The sequence below is a fragment of the Arctopsyche grandis genome, chromosome 6 (assembly GCF_051622035.1).
Source record: "Arctopsyche grandis isolate Sample6627 chromosome 6, ASM5162203v2, whole genome shotgun sequence".
In the NCBI taxonomy this organism is placed as follows: domain Eukaryota; kingdom Metazoa; phylum Arthropoda; class Insecta; order Trichoptera; family Hydropsychidae; genus Arctopsyche; species Arctopsyche grandis.
This window is the reverse complement of record NC_135360.1, coordinates 26,698,417-26,721,240: the sequence shown is the minus strand read 5'-3', so window position 1 is coordinate 26,721,240 and position 22,824 is coordinate 26,698,417. Positions and strand designations below refer to the sequence as shown.

The window sequence follows — 22,824 nt, the reverse complement described above, 5'->3', positions numbered from 1 at the left end:
TTTTCTATCTGCTCTTCGAGTATTGTCTCAAATCAATAATTTTGTATACATATTAATGATGACATACAAATGTAATTAGCTGGAATATATGTATATAATTTGTATGTATGTACAAAAATATACATATATGAGCCGTTATATTTGAAAGTGGCATAAGTCATAGCCAGCATAAAGTGGCATAGCCAGCAGTATGGCTCGGTGGTTGCATTTATGTTTAGCACCGAGGGGTTACAGAGTTCGATCCCGTGCTAATCTTTAATACCGCTGGTCAGACTTGGATATATGTGACTCTAAGTCGATCGTTTCTTATCAGAGTTTGCCAATTTATCTGATTTCATCGTTGAAACGGTTCTTCCATCAAATTGGTAAAAATCATCCTACCCGCTGTCACAAATCTGAATTTGATTTATGTACAATATGTAAAAATCTATGTACAAGTCTAAATCCATAGATGTCTCTATGGATTTATTAATTGTGGTCTAGCTGTTGGGCCTTCCTGGTATATATCTTAGTAAAATAAAATAAAATAATAAAGTCCACTTTTCTTGATTTCGAGGAATATTTCGGAAAACATTAAATATAATGATTCGCGTTTAACAATATTTCAAAATACTGGTGGCCTGTAATACGTTTATTCTGCTTTTCCGAGATTCTGGACATATCGAATTAAAATAAGTGATAACAATTTGTGAATTAAGTCAAACAGAAGAGTGTTTTTCGAACTGAAAATTTGACTTCCGCCACTTTCAAATATATCGGCTCATAGACTTATGTAAGTTTCCAAATGAAACAAGGCACCTAACTATTTGTATCATCTACAATGTAATATTTACATAATATCAACCATTTCGAAAATCGATTAATGCTTGTCCTTTGTTTATTCCACAAGTACATTATACAAAATGTCTACTCATATCCAATCGCCCAGGTACTATGATAATCGATTAAATAACAGTAATTCTTGATACCGATCGATCACGAATAGAGAAACTCTACGCAATTTGGGTAGTCAACCTTAAAATCCTGAACACATACATACATTATGCATGCTAGATTGATTACTCGCGTTTTAGATCTGCAAAGTATAAAAAAAAAACAAGTGTTATTTTATAATATCTTTCACTTTTTACAAGCCTCATATCAGGTTGCTTTTTACATATATTCACTAAAGATGATTCCTGATTCCTGTTCTATGTATCGTATATATATATATATATATATATATATATATATATATATATATATATATATATATATATATATATATATATATATATAATAGCGCTATTCTGTGTGTCTGTGTATCTCTGTGCAATAACGCTTGCCGTAATTGTCGTTTCGATTCGATATATGTACGTCGCAGTTAAAACACTGCCAACAAAAACGTTAGAATATAATACGAACATAATAACAGATCCACAAAAAACTTCTATATATACTGTTTGTTACCAATGTTTCCTCTAGGAAAATAAATCTCCGAGCATTTAGCGCCATCTATTGAAATTTTTTTTTAATTAATTAATTTTTCTATTGTTAATATGTAGCTAGTTTTTAGCTTTTTTTAATATTAAATATAAATATTAAACTAAATACATTTAAAAGGTATTTGAAAAAAATGCGATCGCGTATTAAAACTGCGTGTGATAGAACACAGCACCGACACATTTCTTTTATTTTTTTAAATTTAATAACTAAATATGCGATGATATTTTATCGGGTACAACCAGGGTTGTAGAATAGCCGGTACGCGCCGGTACGGCGTCCCGCCACCTTTTATCGGCACCGATATGCGACCCGGCATAAAATTTTCACAAATCAAAATAGTATAAAACTTTTGCAATATGCAAAAGTGGTAAATCTTTGTATGGTCACGTGAAGTCACGCAATAAATTAATGAGTAATGGGTGCGTTTAAAAATAGCATTAAGTATATAAGGGTGTTCTCTAATAGAAAAAAAATGTGAAAGATTCCGCATATGGCAAGTGGCTCAAGTAATATGGCCGGGTACTGTATTTTCTTTAGTTCGTTCTCATCCTTTTAGTTAAACGGACGATAATGAAAATGTATGTATTGTAAAAATTGTACAAAAATTTTTGAAAAAAATTGTACAAAATCGAGCATACCGGCACCACTGGGTACAACTATCAATGTAAGTATACTCGGCGTTTTATATGAAGGGATTTTCTACTTCTATCAATTAAGGGAGGAGTTAGAGCACATCTCAAATGCCACGCACCAGTTTAAAGCATTAAAACATCCTCATTAGGGAGCAAAAATATTATACAAAGTCACCCGCAGGGCAAGGGAAGCAAACCAGAACGGAACTTGATTCCACCGGGAAGTTGCTTTTGTTATTGTGTTTTTTTTTTTAGCACACGATCCAGCTGTATCAAATGCTTACAAATTCACCACGTATAATATAATGTGATTTTGTAAAGAATATTAAAGTACGTGTTCACACGTGTCTTCCATTTTTGTCTTTGGAACTCAGTGATTTATCTCGCCACCACCACGGACACCGTCGTCTCCTCCGATGGTACATGACTTCCGGTAGTCCCAAACCGTTTATTTTTTTCGTTTTCCGAACCATCTTCTCTACACACCGACGAAGCGGAATACCAAGTACCGTTCCATAATTGTACTTCGAGTTCCCAGTTTCCCGTTCCGCTAAACGTGACCGACAATCGACGCATGCATATTCAAACAAAGCTAGAAGATGTTTGAATCGCTGCACCTCCGTATGTATGTATGGAATAGTAGCCAGATGGTTTAATTTAATTGACGGGGCGTGAAGAGGTTATCAATCATATTTCGAACGTGTCTAAGTAACTCAGATAGAATTACGGTAGCTGACTCGCAATAATCATCAGCCCGGAAACGTTCGCCATCAAATTTAAAAATAAATATCTAAAATTCAAATATTCTTGGGCAAGTCACACCTATGTATGTACCTGAGGCTGTATATACTCATGATCATATTGACCTATCTCACGCTTGAATGTGTGTGCACTTCCTGGAGAACTAATTGGTGTATAAACTGGCCTCCCGCTGATGACCTGTAAGTGCATCATCACTGCATATGTCTGTAATTCCAGTCAATTTGCGATGTTTAGTCTTCAATATGATATTAAACATCTACACAGAATGTAAATGCTGTTATTACAGTCAGTTTCGTGACATTTTGAACTAAACATTCGACCGTGAAATTGGTTATAATGAACTGTCACGTATGAATAAAAACGGTAACTTCATACCGTTCGTCAGCTTTTTCAGTATTGACGTATTTGCTGCTCTTCCCATACAAATTTCGTAATAAGAATACCACTAGTCTCATTTCTCTTCCCCTATAAGTTATGACTCAATCTATTCACAGTCGTATATACTGTGGTTGGGTATCTAGCACGAAATTTTAGAACTCGGTTCAAATGTAGATCCTCCATTATATTGACCAAAATCTCAAACAATGGAGGTAAACATATCCTTCTTCATCAAATTACCCCACCGCAACTATCGAGGGCTTTTTCCTTGAAACTTGAGCTATTTTATATGCCTATATGTATGTTTGTATCGCCATTTCAAAAAGATTTAGGATAAAATAAATGGGGGGGAAAACTAAATTAATTCAAAGACAAAGCCATAATTCGTGCGTAGGGTGACACGAACACCAGATATTTTTTAGATGTGATATCTAGGCAAAACTTTTAGATTATTAAGTAAAGAATTTTATATTCGTCGAATTCTGATGAAACGGATGAAAAGTGAAACAAAAAAATGTATTTTTTATTTAAGTCCAATTATGTATTATACATATGATCCCAAACTACCTATGACTTGTATTGGATGATTGCATAAGTTCGTCCCCGATTTTCATAGATTCCGGTAAGCATTATTTAACGGTAAACGGGCATGAACTTATTCAATTATCTACTATTTTTATATTTCATATGTAGATATTATTTGTAAATGATCAATCAAACTCAAACCCACACTAAAGTGGCGACATGAGCAATGAAGTCAATTGAAACCTTATTATTGAAAATAAAAATATATTCAGATAAGTAAATAGATATATGTAATAGTGGCATGCCGTGACTCTTAAAACAGGGGATGGACAGAAGAAAAATAAATATAAAATACGTATAAAAAATATTTTGGAATTATAATAATCTATCTTGACGTGATGAGTATAATTTCTCTATGTTGCGCTAACAGAAATATCCCAAGTAGCCTACCTTTGTTTTATTTTCAAAAATTAATCTTCTGAATGATTTGTTGAACAATTGATCGAGAATGCAGCATTCCAAGACCTCGTTATTTGTTTTCGCACGCTCCGCATTGATTTGTTCTGAGGGAATCACTTCGCAAGCCGAGTCCCTTGCCATATTTGTACTCAAAAAGTTATGTATAAATGTGTGCTATTTTTATAAAAAAACTTAGTGAAAGTTCCATAAATTCTTGAAGATAAACTAAAAAAAAAAAAATGTTTTTGGCACATGGCACACCTATACATAACAATTCGCCAGTACCGCGAAAGGAGCAGAATTGAGACGACGAGTCCGTGCAAGCGAATGACGCGGCGGACCATACCATATAAATCTACTACTACTACTACCTCAGGTAGGGCTGAATTGTAAATGGATTGTTGATATTTTAAAATTTTAGATAAAAGATTTTAGTCCAATGACGTGCGTACATATGTTGTATAACTTGTATTTTAAATATATTAATAGTAGGGCTCAAATTATGATAATATTATTATTATGTATTTACAATAAGTGTTTAAAAAATAGCTCAATTGTATATACACATAATCGTTATTTTACATACTTTGTCCAATTAGTACTTCCGGTTGCATTCCTCGTCGTCCACACATCACACATAAGAATAATAAATGAATAGTTACACGTATAAATTAAAACAGAAAACAACACACACCGTTCCGTATAAATGTTATGCATTAAACAAAACAATCAAGAATAAAAGAGCAGGTATTAGTATTTTATTTAAAAAATATTAAATTTATTACGTGAAGATTATAATTGGTCGCGTATAAAACTGGTATTGTTGTCGTTAAGATAACGATCGTGGATAAGAGCAGGGCCGAACTTTTGGTTACTAATTGGATGCAATTAAGACTAACGACCCAGCACCCAAAAATACATATTGGAGTGTCGAAATTTGTCAATATTACACTTCTCGATTTACAGGAAATTTGACAGTCGTTTATGAGTGATTTTCATCGATTGATCAAATCGCTAACATTACTGGTACTAACATTCATACATATTTTACATCTAATTTCCTGTCCTATTTGTAAACGAGAGCATTGAACTTGTACATAAATCGAAAGATTGTGATTCTGATTTGAGCTGTTTGAATATTTTAGTAGATTTGGAGAAAAGTAAATTCTTTTGAGGATCTTGTACTTTTTAGGAGTCAAAGTCGAAGCCAAACTGTCCACTGCTTCTTTGAGGAGCTTGTCAATGTCCACTATTTGTCGGTGGAAAATTCTTCTTCAAAGGTCTGTCCAATTCAATCTTTAGTAAAAGTGCGCAAAAATAACAGGCAATACAGTATACACGATCCTAGCTTGCGCATCTACGATAAATGCTTTTGTAAATGGAAGAGTCTCTACCCAACATAACCAAGCTCTTTATTTAAATGGAAATAATTATGATACTAAAAATCGTTTCTTTAAGTTAAATGTTTCTATATTAGAATATATGCTCACATATTTATGAATTTGAGTTTCTTTATTTCGTTGGAAAGTTTATTTTTAGTATATAAGGGTTTTTAATTGAGAAGAGTTAGTACTTAAATTCAAGTCTGATGGCAAATGCATATCACAATTAGATGAGCTGGAATAGTTCAAGAAGAAAATTCGAATACAATAGATTGACGATTATTTCCAGAAGCTTACTTTTAGCTCAATTACATACTGTCAGATTTTAGCTTTCAACCATTCCTAGTTCATCCCATTGATGTGTAATTACTACGATCATAAAATAGTTTACTGCCCGAATTAGAACTTTTAGATTAAAAATATTATTGAGATTGAAAAACTAAGTAAACGTAGTAAAACAAAAAAATGTGTACAAGCAAAGGATATTTTTTACTTTTAAAATACACCAGATAATTAATTATAAGTATTTTAAAATAATAAAAACTACAATCAATAGAAAAAACATCTGACTATTGAAAACCAAAAATCTGTAAAAATTGCGCATTTTTTTAAATGCTCATATCTCAGAAACTAACAAAAATCATTGTCATATTCGAATTCAATGGGTCAAACTTATTGAAGATTTATCGGCGTCCACTCCGGTATTATTATTACTTTATCTATGTACGTAGTAACAATAGTTAGTTTAGTTTTGTGATCACGCAAAAATTCAAACTTGAGATTTTGACTGATTCGAACTCAGAATCGATCACTGATCTCGTTTTCATGATCTAGAAAAAATCTGTGATTTTTTGAACAAAGTTGATCAGAAATAGTACCACTTATGGGTATCTTCTTTTTTTAAGTTTTTGGATTCAATTATATCCTAAACCGCTCAACGGATCAGACTGAATTTTTTTTATTTCATAGAAACTATAACTATTTTACCTTAATATTTTTACCTCAAACGGTAGTAATACTTTAACTCTAAAGGATCGAGGATTTTTATGTTTTTCTCGGAAACCTTTCGGCGTGGAAGCCTGAGATTTCATATCTAGAAGCTTAAGCTTAATACCAAGTTACATATACATATATAAAATTCATCAAGCATCCGTCAACCGGAAGTGGCAGTTTACTCTTGTTCGATTTTTCTTCCACTATTTTTTTATTGTTGCTCAGTGTTGTCTGCCTCACTTACTGCACTAGAATAGAAAACAATACTCGAATCAAAAACCTAAAAACCTAGTAGAAAATTCGTTTCTATTCCTCTTATTAATATGATTCTTCTTAGTGACATCCTTCGTTAGACTCTTCGTGAATTGAAGCGTTATAACGGAAGATATACTATATTGTACCTAAAGTGTACCCAAAACTTACATAAGTGGGCGTGTTCGGCGAGCTAGTTTTTAATTTTTTCGTTAAATTAGTTTGATGCAACCGAAACTGCATTTTGCCCTGTTGTCTGACGTATCTCCCACCGATGGGGGAGCTCTATTTTGGCTCTCGGCCCACATTTGTTTATCCCGGTCGTCGGACAAGTTGGCAAGCAGACGAGAGAGCTCATGCAGGAAGTGTCGTGCGGTACATGACCCTCCTCCTGCACATCGCTCGGACTGAATTAATAAAATTACAAGAACAATGACAATAATAATCAATCCCAGTTCGACCCTTAGTTTGGATTAAAGAGCATGACGCGAAAAATATACGTGGAGAATTGGATCAATTTGAAATATGGCCTTTTAAATGGGATTCAACAACAACCATGATCGGATGGTGTGCGTCACCGCGACAATTGGTGGAATAACCACATACATACTATCTGAAAACTGTAAAATGAATTAATAGACGCCTTTAATAGTTTTAATGGTTGTTGCGAATCAGTAATTCGATTTAATTGAGCGAAATTTAATTTTTTGAACGTATTTGAAGATACATATGTACATAGGTGTAATTAGAAAATTTGCTGTATAGTGTGTGGCGAGTTTCATGGCGTGCGAAAGACTTGCTGTATGTAATATACATATTTGTATACATACATATGTATGTATATGTGTCGGTAGAGTGGCTTCGGATTTTGTTGGATGTTTGATGAAATCTGATAGGAACGAGAACCACTTACAAAGGCATCTTATATATTGATTATATATGGCAAGGTTATTTGGATATCAAATTTCGGTTGTTTCTAGATGTATTCTAGTTCAAAGCTGGCCATTCATTCTTTTTTTTATTTTTTGTCAAAAAGCATATGCAAGAGTTTCTTGGAATGGACAAAACTATTTTAATTAAATTAAATTAAAAAAAAAATCATCTGTGGCGCATTTTTTTTTTTAATAATTTCATATATGTCCATCAATACATAATCGGGGCTGTCATTATTACATGTAACAGTTCGTATCCAATATCAAGCCTGACTCGACACACTTTAAATTTATTAAATCCTTACGCTACCTTTTTCCTACCTATACCCATTCTACTGTTTCCGACATTTTAAAAATCCTTTCTTTTAACAATCTTTCTGTCAGGCGACGACATTCTGATGCTATATTCTTCTTTAAGCTCATAAATGGTTTCCTTGATTGTTCTGATTTACTGAATAAGGTTAATTTCAGAATCCCAGTTCGATACCCTAGACGCGTTGCACTCTTTTCACTTGATCCTTTCAATACTAATTCCCAAAAATATTTTTATCTGCAGCGCGTTTATCGTATGTTTAACGGAGAGCTGAATGAGGTTGATCTGTTTGGTATTTCCCTACATCAATTCAGGTCTAACATCAAGAGAATCTTGACCGATTGATTCATTTTTTCTTCTATTCTATTTTTCCAATATTTCCATTATTTTTATACTTTAGTTTAGTTATGTAATGTGCTATTTAATCATATTATAGCTTTCATTCCTTTCCATTTCATTTGTTTATTTTGTATTTACCTTTTTCATTTGTTTTTTATATTTGTAAATTTCAATTTCTTCTTATATTCTATCTTATAACCTTTTCCAATTATTTTAATACTATAGTTTAATTATGCAATGTACTACATATTTTGTCATGCCTTTATTCTTTACTTTTTAATTTGTTTTCCTTATATTTATCTTTTTCATTTTTGTAAAAATCTATTATTGGACTCGGGTGTTACATATATTATTTATTTACTTTTTGTGTTTTTTATACCTATCTCTGTACATCCTGTCTGTTGATTTTTCAATTAATAAAATAAAATAAAAAAAATAAAATAAAATACATACATGAAAAAACGATAAATAAGACTGAAATTGTCAACTGATTGATGACACATACTGATCTATGAGTGTAGTACATATGTGATTTACAACTGTGCCATTTTATGCCACGTACATATATTATATGTATGTATGTATGTATGTATATTATACTACATTCGTAGCTTTTATTTTATCTGAAATTTCGTTAGCTATTATATAAACCTAGCATACTTATGTATGTAATTAGCAAACAGCTTGTGGGTTTAATCCAATTTACCAAACTGACATCTCTAGAATTGGGTCTGCTTTCGCTGGTATTTGTCATTCTGTCGCAATGGCTTCAGAAAGATCAAATCTTAGCATTCTCTATGTGATAATTATTTGGCACTTTAACTTCCCCCCCTCCCCCCCACTAAACTGAGGCAACCATATGTATCACGTTTGAAAACGTGAATTTGAAGTTTATTTTTCGGCTTGAAGAAGGTAAACAAATTGGACTTTATTTGCGCAACGCGTTTGTTAGTATGCAAATTCTCACATTAAACATATTTGTGCAACATAAACTCAGTTGAGGTATTGTTCGTTTTTTTAATCCAAAATCAACAGTACTTATGGTTCAAAATGCTTCATTAGAATAGAGCAACTAGGCTAGCCCCCTAAAAATTTTAACCTGAAATTTTAAAATATTAACAATTCAATTAAAATTAATTCAAATCACTGTCCATATTGATATTGTTCACTCGGATTAGTGAAATTCAGAAACCGGAATCAGCCCTACCTGAGGTAGTGGTAATGGTAGTGGATTGCTATGGTATGGTCCGCCTCGTCATTCGCTTGCACGGACTCGCCGTCTCGTCTCTTCGAGCATTTATGGAATTTTCACTAAGAATATTCTGATTTGTGTCTATCAAACATCGTTCTGAACTTTTTTTTATTGAAATAACACATATTTACACAAAACTTTTTTAATACAAAGATAGCAAGGGACTTGCGAAACGATTTCCTCAGAACAAAATGAAAAATTATACTCTTCAAGACATTATTATAATTAAAAAATTATATTTTTGTCGATACCTGTTTTAAAATTCGCAGCACGACACTGATATACATATATTTGATTTTGCATTTACATAGTTCCCTTGATTGATTTAAAAATGTTTGCACGTCTGAAACATGATATTAGGCATATATACATAGGTATGTAATCAAAAATGAAATTATTCTTATCTCAACCTGCCACCCGTGTTGGGACACACTGTACTGGCACGAACGAATTATCGGAAAATCGTGTTTCTTTTCAATTTGAAAACTTTTCCCCCGACACTGACTGGCTTTCATTAGACGCTTTAAAATTGGCAAAATGGCGCTTTCGCACAGCCTCGAACGTTCATTAGGAGTTATCGCGTGTAGGTATTTCAGCAGATATCGCTTCAGCGAATTCATTTAGGTTTATCGTCTGAACGAATATCATTTTGACGTGTATATACGAGCTGCCGTGCGCCAGGTGTTTCGAGATTAAACCATTCCCAAGTCTGAACATATCGCGATAGTGGGAAACGTAATAAAATCATAAATACACCACACACAATACCTACATACATACATACATGTCATTTTCCTATACCATTATCAGCCGAGTGTACTTAAATCAAATACGATTTCAATCCAATCATGCATGACTAAAGTCCTCAGTATGAAATTTTGACAATTGCATGAGCTATCACAGATGACGTGTCAAAATGATCAATTCAACCACGTTCAAAACGTGCACATCCGCAAAAATCTCAACATCGAAAATAATCATGATTATAACACTTCCTTTTGGATTATTTAACATGGCGAACATGAACATACATATTTCTGGTGTCGAAAAAATATACCTTTTCTATGCTGTTGTCTTGGCAACAGGTTTCAACACATCATATCAAATGAAGTTTCACACATATGAAACTCATTTGCAGCAATTTGAGTTTAGTTAGATAAGACATATGTATGTACCTTTATGTTCGTTACCCTAAGTATGAGTTGATTAACCCTTTGAATTCTGGCCAACGCCGTTTTGCCAACAAGCCCATGAGTCTGAAATACGCCGATAGGCGTATTTTATTTAATATTAATCAGAATACAATTCCATTTAGAACCAATTAAATATTCATTAAATAATAAAGGTAAGCTGTGGAATCAGAATTTGTCAATTTCGAGAATTTTCGTAACCCTTTGAATGCTGACCAACGTCAATCGGCATTTGGCAACAAGTCTATGAGCCTGAAATACGCCGATAGGCGTTGTTTTTTGAGTATATAAAAACTAAATAAGAATACTACCGGTTAAGCCTTTCCAGGTAGCATTGAACATGGGTCGTGTAATCCGTGTCAATGTTTATAAAGACTGGCTTACACCGGAATTTCTGAATTTATAACCATAGCAGAATTTCTCGATGGAAATCCCTAACTGCTGAGTATTTTTGATTATGGCTTGGAATTTAAATTGTGAGCGTTACATTTTAACAACATTGAAGAAGCTGAATCTAGTTTTTGAAAAATACATTCATTAATAGACTTATTTTGTTTATTTTATATTCTTGCAAGATATATTAGAGAGTCTAAACACATTTTTACAAAACTCGAAATCCTCGGCGGTAATGATCTAGGGTTTGTTTGGTTTAGCTACAATTTTTATAGCTGCTGTCTATTGGATTTCTAAATAATTCTAGTTGGAAATGTTGGCGAAATTTTTAGCTTGGCGCACTTTCAACAGGAAAGACGTCAGCACTCAAAGGTTTAAGGAAGCATATTTAATTATTGTGGGTCATAATCAGAGATCGGCGTTGGAAGGATGATTTTCAAATGACAATATACCGCTCCATTATTGTTCAAAGCAAAAGAGTAAAACAGGTTGATTTTTGTAAGAAATTGACAATATTGAACAATTTTTTGTACTAGAAGAATTCATCGAACGCCGATCTTTGACCATGATTGAGAATCGTCTCCATTCTGGAATGATCTGCTCTGGATTTCTTGATATATAGCAGAATCTGCAGCGCAAGAAACAGAATGACCACTGGTTTACTTTCCGAGTCAGGGATTTGCCCCTTCCTCTCCGTAATTTCGCAAGTGAGATCATCACCTATCTCTTCAGATAATAATATCTGAAGAATTGCAAAACGTTCCATAAATAACCAACGAAGTTTTGTCCTTGAACTTCGTGGATTTATTTATACACCGCCCATTGGGTTCTCAACTTTCTCCTCCAAACCTATGCATATTTCAAAATATGCATATATATTTTGTTTTACTAATTGTTATTGCTTATGCTTCTGCTCCACTATTATTTTGTTCTGTCTTTACTAATTTTGAAGATCATTCAAGAAAATTAAACCATTCCAAGCTTCATCTCTTAATGTTTAAATTATACGGTATGTAAACGAAGCTTAAAGCTATTCATTACATTAGTAAATGTGTGAATGCGACATTATATGTAAATTCACATCAAGGCGTTCTGCGTACAGTATAATAAAATTTAATGAAACGAGTGGTATTTCATTACTTTCAGTATATCTAAGAAGCCGTACCAGCACAAGCCAAAATATTCTGAAACGCCCACTCCAACTCTGTTTTGCGCATCGCGTGCTTTTTAAATAGTCTTCAAGACCCTTAATTTTAATACTTCGCTTCTATTATGCAAAAACTTCGCCAGTGTATGCATATTTAAAATAATAACAGAAAAAACTGATATTCTTATGCTTATTAGTTATTCCGAACCAAATTAATTATTACTTTATTACACGCTCGGTGGATTCACACTTTTTTGCATTCATTTTTGATTTACTAGTTCTTATAATAGTTTGATTGCTATATTACTTTCATAATTTTGATTGCTGTATTTTTATTACTTTTCAGGGAGATGGGACGGAATCTTATCATTCCTGGTGGAACTCGGACCATAGATGCTACTGGAAAACTTATCATTCCTGGTGGCATCGACCCACACACTCATCTCGATCTCGAGATGATGGGTGCAAAGACTGTTGACAATTTTTACAGTGGAACCAAAGCTGCCGTTGCTGGCGGTACTACTATGATAAGTGAGTTCAATTTATTAGCACTTGGTCATTTTTCACTCAGTTAGTGTCTAGTTTAATCTGAATCGAATATATACGAGGAGTAATCTAAAAATAAGGTAACAACCCACGATGAAACCAATGAACTTATTCCTACTACTCCTTTCCATCAACTTGATCTGATCATGTAGTTGCTCATCGTTGAAATTGTTGTGGGAGGTGTGTTGCGTATCTTATATAAAATGGTCAGTATAGAAACGGATGATTGATGATTTACAGCGATGCTAGCATATTGTACATACACATGTACATTAGTGGTTTACAAATATATTTTTAGAATTTGAAAGAACTTTTAAATTCAAAAAACAAACCTCATAAAGGATTTCATGAGTGATATTTATTTTCAATGATTACTATTATAGACAAAAATGATTAAAATCTTAAAGCAGGAATGAAATTTTTCTAAAAGTTAAAATTTACACGTATAATTGTGTACTACATACATATATGTGTCTACCATAGTGATTTGTCATCCAGTAACAATAAAATAGCCCGGAATGCATTTGTGGGATAGAAATATATTTGATAGAAATATTATTAGTATTATATCTATACAAAGTAGATAAATACAAATCAATTAATATCCACAGAGACATCTATGTTGAAATTTATAAATTTGCAGCGTTTTAAGCAATTCAGTGAAATTCGAAATTGCTGAAAACTCGAGTATTTGGGAGAAAATGAATAAGGTTGCTAATTTTCTGGAACTGTTTCAATGAAAATCAGATAAATTGGCAAACTCTGATAGAAAATGATCGACCTGGAGTTAAAAAACCAAGGTCTGGCCAGCAGAAACCAATGGGATTTGAACCCGTGACCACTCTGTTTAAAGCATTATATGCTAACCTTTAGTGTATATACATTTTTAAGTTGAAAAAGATCCTCAGGAAGACAATTTTTTTAAAACATCCAAAAGATTAAGAACCGTTGGAATAAGTGTGTAGCTACCCAAGGGTACTAATGTGTAGATGACTAACTCAAATTAGGATTGCAAATACATATGTAGTACTATTTTTGATACCATTTTTTATATTTAGATAACATTTTGAGTTTATTTATATTTCAAATATTGTTTTCCTGTATTTTCAGTTGACTTTGTTTTACCTCAAAAAGGAGAATCATTAATTGAAGCTTATAATAAGTGGCGTAGTATGGCTGACGATAAGGTAATATAATTGTATTAATAATATGTATTATGATGCATGTAAACCGCCGTTTAGTCGAGTAGCATCAAATTTTAGAACTCTAAACGTTTGGATGACTATAGACTTGGCTCAATGTTGCAGAATTAACTTTAAGTTTGAATTTTTCAGGTGTGTTGCGATTACGGTCTACATGTTGGTGTTACTTGGTGGTCTGACTCCGTGAAGAAAGAAATGGCAACTCTGTGCGACGAAGAGCATGGAGTCAACTCGTTCAAGATGTTCATGGCGTACAAAGACGCCTGGATGCTGGACGACTACGATCTCTATTCTGCTTTCGAGACCTGCAATCAACTCGGAGCTTTGCCTCAGGTGGGTTTCACACACATCCTCGACTAAAAGTATTATTTAAGTATGTAAAAGTAAATAATTCATTGTGTGACTTGATTTATTTATTCCATATCATCAACAGTGCGCTCTAGCGACGCTGATACAGAATGATACCGGTGTATCAGTATTGAGCAGCAAAGTAATTAATTTTAAAACCTATTACCTACTGCTTATGTGCCATGCATATGTGTAACACGATGTAATATGATTTTCGTGTTTCAGGTACATGCTGAAAACGGGAACATAATCGCCAAAAATACGGAGAGGCTGCTGTCGCGTGGAGTCACCGGTCCTGAGGGTCACGAGCTGTCCAGGAATGAAGAGGTGGAGGCTGAGGCTGTGAATAGAGCTTGCGTCGTGGCCAATCAGGTATACTGATAGTGTTTTGATGATAGATAGAATAAAAGATTTTAAATTAAAATCCATCCCACCCATCAAAATTATTGTTCTTTTCCATTTTGCGTTGTGTCGGCTTCAAAAGGCAACGCAGAAATTATTTTTCCCAATAAAACTACTTTTAAATGTCACATGTTTATGTTTGACTTGGTCAAATGTCAATATTTGACATGGTCAAATGTTAATGTTTGATACGATATATTTTGGAAATAAAAGTCATCTCGTCGTATATAATTTGGAAAGAGACTTTGTATGTATCCTTGGTTCGTTCGTTCGTTCGTTCGTAGATCCGTGACGTCATCGATTCGATTTTGGCGCTGATTCGATTAGGCGTTGATTCGCCTTGGTTCAGTGGGGCGCAGGGGGCGTAGCCCTAGACGGCAAATGCTCAGGGAGACGCAGATGGCGTAGCCCAAGACGGCAAAGGTTCAGGGGGGCGTAGCCCTAGACGGCAAATGCTCAGGGAGGCACATATGGCGTAGCCCAAGACGGTAAAGGTTCAGGGGGGCGCAGGGGGTGTAGCCCTAGACGGCAAATGCTCATGGGGGCGCAGGTGGCGTAGCCCTAGACGGCAAAGGTTTCGGGGGGCGTAACCCTAGATGGCAAATGCTCAGGGGGGCGCAGGTGGCGTAGCTCTAGACGGAAAATGCTCAGGGGGGCGCAGGTGGCGTAGCCCTAGACGGCAAAGGTTCAGGGGGGCATTTTATAAATTTTAATTCTTTTTTAATTTTTTTTTATTTTAATTTTTTTCCTGATTTTTTTTTTAATTTTTTAAAAATTTTTTTTAATTTTTTTTGTTTTTATACACCCCGGGCAAAACCGGGTAATAAAGCTAGTAAGTTATAAAATGAAGAATATTAAATATGCGTCATACTAATTGTTGAGCAAGTCAATACAGGTCGCTTACCGTGTCTCAACTGTCCTACTGATGGACTCAATGATACATTTATACTCATTAAATGCCATTTCTTTGTATTTCTGGGATGAGATTTCCAATCAAATTATGATTAATATAAAATTTGTGTGTTATAGGCTCAAACGCCGCTGTATATAGTTCATATGATGTCTAAGTCAGCTGTCAAAGCTCTCACCGATGCAAGACGTCGTGGTCAGGTAAAACCAGTGTTTGGCGAAACCTTAGCTGCAACAATTGGAACTGACGGTAAAAATTGTTTTGAAATTTCTTTAATGTTGGATTTTAAATTAATTCATTGTCATACTCATATGATATTTATATACTGGAATATTATCCAATGTTGAATTCAAAAGCTATAAACCAAAGAGTGAAAATCAAATATCATTAACCATTTCTTTTTATTGCTTTTTTTATTACTAACTTTATACAATCAAGTCTGCAAATTTTCCTCATTTTATTTAAATCTCATCTTCTTCGTTTTCATCCATGTTTTTGGGTATCATTTCACCAATTTATGTATCCATCTTGATCATGTTTCTCACTCATACGTTCACTTTTCGATTCTTTCCATTGTTTCTGTCAATAAATCTACTCATGATTTTTTAATTCACTGGGTTTTACATTCATTACCTAAGTTTTATGTCAAGCTCTAAGTTTTATTTCAAGTTTAAAATGTTCTTCGAACATTCATAATAAGTATATAAGTATTTTATTTATAAGTATTATAAATTCTAAGACTCTATTTTTATTTTATTTCTATCTATAAGTACTATGTTTAATATGTATAATTCGTTGCAAACGACTTGTATACACATTTACTTTACTTGTAAGATATTCTTTTAACAATAACTGTCTTAATTTATCGGTATCTGATACGCCGATCCTCAATTCTTAACTTAGCAGGCCTTCTTAAGAAAGTACATATATGAATCGAATTTCGATGATTAAAATAATATATTGTAATTAAATTTCTTCTTAGGTTACCTTTTAGAATTCAGCACCGATTTTATCATACATACATATATTCATACAAATGTAATCCATATTAATAAGATATATTTAGATCTTATATAGAAAACTAATGACATATGTAGTTTTCTTTATTGTTTTTAATTAATCACTTACATCAATGTTGGAAACAAGCATTTTGTGACGTCACACATGAGGGAAATAATACCTGTACATATTGCATATAGCATGTGGTCAATCATTTTTGTTCATGTGATATGCTTCATTTGTGTAATGTGGAACTAATCATGTGTGCGCATGGTTTGGGATTTTAATTTTCAATATAAATATATATTTCACTGGGGGAAAAATAATCAAAGTGCCATGATTAGGATCACAGTGTAATCATATTTGCTTCCGTCATGCTGCCGGACATGTGATGTCACCACCATTACGACCGGATCCTTCCACACCTTTAGCCATCATCGAGGCTCTTTCCAGGTATTACTTTGACTTTGTATATGTATAGAAATCGACAAGCTTTTTTGCAATGAATTATTGATTACATATTTTGAACACAGGGATGATCTCCAACTTACCGGTAGCGACCATTGTACATTCACCGAACAAGACAAGTCACTCGGTGAGAACAACTTTAGCAAAATTCCAAATGGTGTCAATGGAGTTGAAGATCGTATGTCGCTCGTATGGGATAAGGGTGTTCATGCAGGTAATTATTCTTTCACTTTTTCTGTTATAAAATAAGAGACTACAAAAAAATTTGGAACAAACTGAGGTCAGATATTTATAATGAGTTTTAATATAACTTATATTTCAGGTGTAATGGACGCATGTCGTTTTGTCGCCATTACGAGTGCAACTGCTGCGAAGATATTCAATATTTATCCTCGCAAGGGTTGTATTGCTGTTGGAAGTGATGCCGATATAGTTGTTTGGGATCCTCAAGGAACGCGGACCATTTCCTCTTCGACTCATCATCAAGCTGTTGATTTCAACATATTCGAGGTTTAATATGATTCTTAATTGGATGTAATTGGCTTTTTGAGGATTGCATTTAAATAAATTTTTATTGCAGGGTCAAACGGTTCATGGTGTACCTTTATATGTCATAGTGAATGGAAGATTATGTCTAGATGATGGAAATTTAAGAGTAGCTGAAGGTATTTTAATATTATCTTGTAGTTTTTTATGATGTTTATGGTTTTATATATATATTTTTTTGTTTTTTCAGGCTATGGAAAATTCATTAAAACTATGGTTAATAGTCCTTATATATTTACTAGCAACAATGCTGTTGCAGATGACAATGATTCCGGTAAACATGATAACGGATCCGTTGGAAATTTCGAAAAATACACTAATGGAAAGGGGCTTCCTGGTAAAAGTGCTACTAATTGAAAGCTTGTACTAACATTCAAATCAGCTTTTTATGTGTTTTTTGCTAGTTACTAAAAAAAATTCTTATATTTTACGTAATTTACGTATATAACTTTTCCCTTGTTACTTGTACTTGTTATGAATACATAATTTTTTTATTTAGCTATATTATTATATTTAAGAAGATTTTTATATGTTAATAAGTAGTGAACCGTTTTTATTAATTTGGTCTTGTTTTTCTTGTCTTGGTCTTGTTTTTTTATGTATATTTTTGTTGTTACAATAAATAAGCTTTAGCTAATACTTACATACATGTGTATGTATTCCTAGTTCAGAATTGCTAAATAAAGTTTAATTCTTTAATTTGATCCTTTTTCTTCCATGTATTATCATGCATATTATATTTTACTTTCATATTTTTTCATTTTTAGTTCCACTTTTCAATTTGTTGGTCTCTTAAATAGAGCATTTACATTGCATAGATTTTTGTTTACAATTTAAATTGGTATCTGTATTGAATATTTACATTTTAAATAATGTACCTATACGTGTTTTAATAATTTTCAGAATTAAACATCATGTCACCTGTCCAAAAGTATCTTGAAGATCTGAGCGTTTCATCTACTTGTTCTACTCCAACTGGTAGAAAAATGAGATCTCAAGAAGTTAGAAATATGCAAGATTCTACATTTTCTATTAGCGGTCAGTATTTCACAACTCATACTATACATACCATATTCGATAAATGGATAATTCAATTTATTTACCTTGGTGCAGAGGAACTTGAAGGAGCTGATCGACGAACTTCGGTGCGGGTTAGGAACCCACCTGGCGGCAAGTCTTCAGTCCTTTGGTAATTTTGTAAAAATATGCTACTTATAAAGATCTGAAGAAGGATTGAGCATCATCAAGATTGTTGAAAATAACAACATAGAATTACATATGTAAGTGTGCATCGTGAGAATGAAGAATTTTTGTTAAAAATTTCAAACATATTACTACAGATTATCTATGAAATTTTTAAAACACTATTTACATAAAGCATTTACTTCATTTATTTTTCGCAACATTTGCAAGAGTTCTTCTCGTGTGTCAAGTCAGTTTTTGAATGATCGGAATGGCATCGCAGTTTTCTTAATGATGCTTGTCTAAAATATTTTTATATATTTTGATCAAATATAAATAAAGCTTACATGAGATATGTAGTCACATCATATATGTCGCAAAATTTCACGTATTTATAATTGTTAATTGTTTATTAATTTATTGTGCATAGAGTTATGATGAACCGTGCACAAATGCTCCACAGTATGATATGTAAGAATAATTACACGTTGGTTTGAAAATATGGCAGAACATCTTAATTCATATCTAATTTATTTAAAAGATTTAATAAAATTTAAGAATGCGATTTTAGTGATAGGCAATTACATGTTAAACAATCAATATTGAAATTGCTTATAGATATTATTATTATAATCGCCACTCACTTGAACTTCCAGTTAAATATAATGGAATTATATTTGATATATCTATTATATATTTTATAATCATAAAAAACTTCACGTCGATGAAGAGAGTGTTGTAATTTTATAAACATTTTTATTTGATTTGATTTTAAAAAGTTCCAGTCGTCATTTTGGTGTCCCCTTTAGTGGAAAATTTGTTTTTAAAAACTTTTATGTGGTTCGATATTTAATTTCTAAGATATATCTGCTATAAGTGTAAATGTAGTATGTATAAAATAAAAATAATTATTAATCCACTTTCGATAAATGTTTATTTGAGACGCTTTCTGAATTTTCTTATTTGTACCTCGAATATCTGTTAATACGCTATTTAATATTTTGTCATTACTTGTTATGTTATTCAATTTATAAGTATTACTGTTGTGATTTGTTTTTGATAAATTCAAATTGATCTTGATGTTCGTTGACCATGCTTTTTTTTGCATTTGTACTTTTATAGATTTTACCAATTAACGTTATTTAAATTAGAGTAGAAAAATTAGACATAAATCGTATGGAACCAATAATCAGTGTAAGTGTTCAATTTATACGTATTGAATCGAAATATTTGTATGTATTTAAAAAAATACTTATATCTCTTTTTCGAGGATATCGAATGAGTTGTAACTTTGAGGATTCATACTTTTGAATTTGCGTATATCATTTGTCGTGGTGGAAATAGATTATCATAAAATGTACAAATTTTTTGTAACCTATTATTAAGTGGACCATATAATTTAAATTATCAATCAAAAGTAAATTATTAACAATTTAAAAGTAGTAAAAATGCTTAATCACAACTAATTGAAAAAATTACCAACACAATGTTTTTTTTCAAATATGATTTTATTATATAACTAAGCAGTTGTAAATTTTACATTCATATATTATATCTGATGTAATATTTAAATTCCATTGCAAAATATTATTTCCACCACTTTTATAATTAGCTCTTCACTATGCTTGTAATAGAATTTTCATAATATTATTTGCAAAATTGAATATGTATGTTTTCGATATTTTCAATTTATGGCTTAAGCCATAAGTGATTCAGTAGGATAAGAAAGATAATGTAAACTAAACCAAAAAAAAAAAAAAATCATTAACTTTATTTCTGTTGGGTTCAGTACAAAACATTTCAAATTGGTATCTAGTCTAAATTACATAATTGAATGTGTTTTATTAAAAATATTTATAATCCATTCAATACATAACAATATTAATATTCGTTAAGCTAGAATTATTTATTTTCATTTTCACAAAGCAAATCTGCTTTCAAACTTATATCACAATGGAGTTTTGAGTTTTAAAATTTATTTCTCATCTTTGTTTGTGAGACCGTATCGAATAAGTAAATTTTATACACTCGTTTAAATGGATGTATACTCTATCATACTGTTAACTTTTTTTTATTATTTTAATGTACAATATAATTTAATTGTGAAAAATAAACCAAAGCATAAATTTAAATAAATCATTTATATACACATCTATACATAAATAATACACTATTACCTATCCTCATCTTAAATTTCCTACCCATAAAAACCAAGGCTAATATGCTTATGAATTTTCCATTAATATTTTCATTGCCATTTATGTTGAGATTGAAAAAATTTTTTTGTATTTTTATATTCTTTTTTCTTCTTTCATGTCATTCTTACCTTATGTGCTTTTAAAAAGTTTACATATTAATTTTTTAGTCATAGTGACGAATTGGAACTATCTGGTTTCTCTGGTCGTTTTGACTCAGTTTGAAAAAATATAAATTTTCAGAAAATTGTAAATATAATCTCATAATTGTAAATAATTCAGGGGGGCTTACAATAGATTTTATAAGAGAGGGGGGGAAGAGACTTGAGGAAAAATATTTACAATAAACATACATTTAATATAAATTTAAAAAAAAATGACATACATACACTTATATTATAAATATTTGTTTTAAGTAAACTATGTATAAAATTTTATTTATAAGCTATTGCTTAGTTAGATATAAATTTAAAAAATATAAGAAAAGTGTCGATACAATAATATAGCTTTCTAATTTCTTATATTTACAGTTGAATAATATAATTCAATCAAATCGTTTAGAGCTATTATAATATATTACATATATGAAGAAATGAAATGAAAAATAATGAAAAGATTCATGGTGAAAGTAAAATTATTTCTAAAAATTTTAATGCATATCTTTGCGTTAAAATTTTTAGAATTTAGAATTTTTAGAATTTGCAAAAATTGTGGTCATTGTAGAAAATGGTAAACGGATTATTTCGCGCATTGAGATCGCGCACACGACAATTGTTACCACGAATATCGGGAATACGGAATATCTGGTACTCGAGTTCTCGTTAGTGTGATGGTTCGGTCATTAAATTGCAAAAGGGAATCGCTACTAGGATAACCGCCGCTACGAAAATCGCGTGCGCGAATTTTCCGGTGCACACGATTTTCTGGTAGCGATTCACTTTTGCGACGTAACCCGTTTACCTGTGATAGTTCGTGGATGGAATTTTCGGGTGCAAAATGTTCCGTGATCGAGGTTTTAGTGATTGCTATGTGCGGAATAATCACCGAACCATAAAAAATCGGTGGCCCTTACCGCATAAACTCTGAGTTGATGAAGACTCGAAAAATAAACTCGTACCAAAGAATTAAGATTAGGAGTGGGGGTAGGGTAGACGATTTCGTCGTTAGTCGGTAGACTGCTCAATAAATGCTTTCTTTTACTATATTTGGGCAGTTTCCTGTACGGTAATTTTCCTGTGCGACGAATTTTCATGCGAGAGAAGATCCGCGCTAGCGATTTTCCTAGCAGCGGTTATCCTGGTAGCGATTCACATTTGGGATGTAACCCGTTTATCATTTTTTACGGGTCCACCTCAGGGCACAGACTTTGAGTTGATGAAGACTCGAAAAATGAACCCGGGATTGGGAAATTGGGATGTAAAAAATGGGTCTACCTCACGGGCCGGAATGTGAAATTACCGAAAACGCAAATATCGGAAGGCAAAGATCTTAAGTCGAAAGATCAAAAAAAGGGTGCATGGTAAACGGTACATACTCACTTAATTTGCGCGAGCAGGATACAACAGGAACAAGAGGAACAGGCTTTTCCTCCC

General features: G+C 32.5%; 1 protein-coding gene across 1 annotated transcript in view; it reads left to right on the top strand.

Moving 5' to 3' along the window:
• Positions 1-21,185, top strand: part of CRMP (Collapsin Response Mediator Protein) — a 44,676-nt gene extending 23,491 nt beyond the window's left edge. Inside the window, exons 3-15 of the mRNA XM_077431964.1 lie at positions 12,781-12,965; positions 14,091-14,167; positions 14,315-14,515; positions 14,616-14,672; positions 14,756-14,902; positions 15,962-16,091; positions 17,273-17,294; positions 17,375-17,523; positions 17,632-17,819; positions 17,890-17,974; positions 18,046-18,192; positions 18,759-18,893; positions 18,969-21,185. Coding sequence (XP_077288090.1) covers positions 12,781-12,965; positions 14,091-14,167; positions 14,315-14,515; positions 14,616-14,672; positions 14,756-14,902; positions 15,962-16,091; positions 17,273-17,294; positions 17,375-17,523; positions 17,632-17,819; positions 17,890-17,974; positions 18,046-18,192; positions 18,759-18,893; positions 18,969-19,048 — 1,603 coding nt within the window. The 3' untranslated portion in view covers positions 19,049-21,185. The remainder of the gene's footprint in view (positions 1-12,780; positions 12,966-14,090; positions 14,168-14,314; positions 14,516-14,615; positions 14,673-14,755; positions 14,903-15,961; positions 16,092-17,272; positions 17,295-17,374; positions 17,524-17,631; positions 17,820-17,889; positions 17,975-18,045; positions 18,193-18,758; positions 18,894-18,968) is intronic.
• The last annotated feature ends 1,639 nt before the right edge of the window (positions 21,186-22,824 follow it).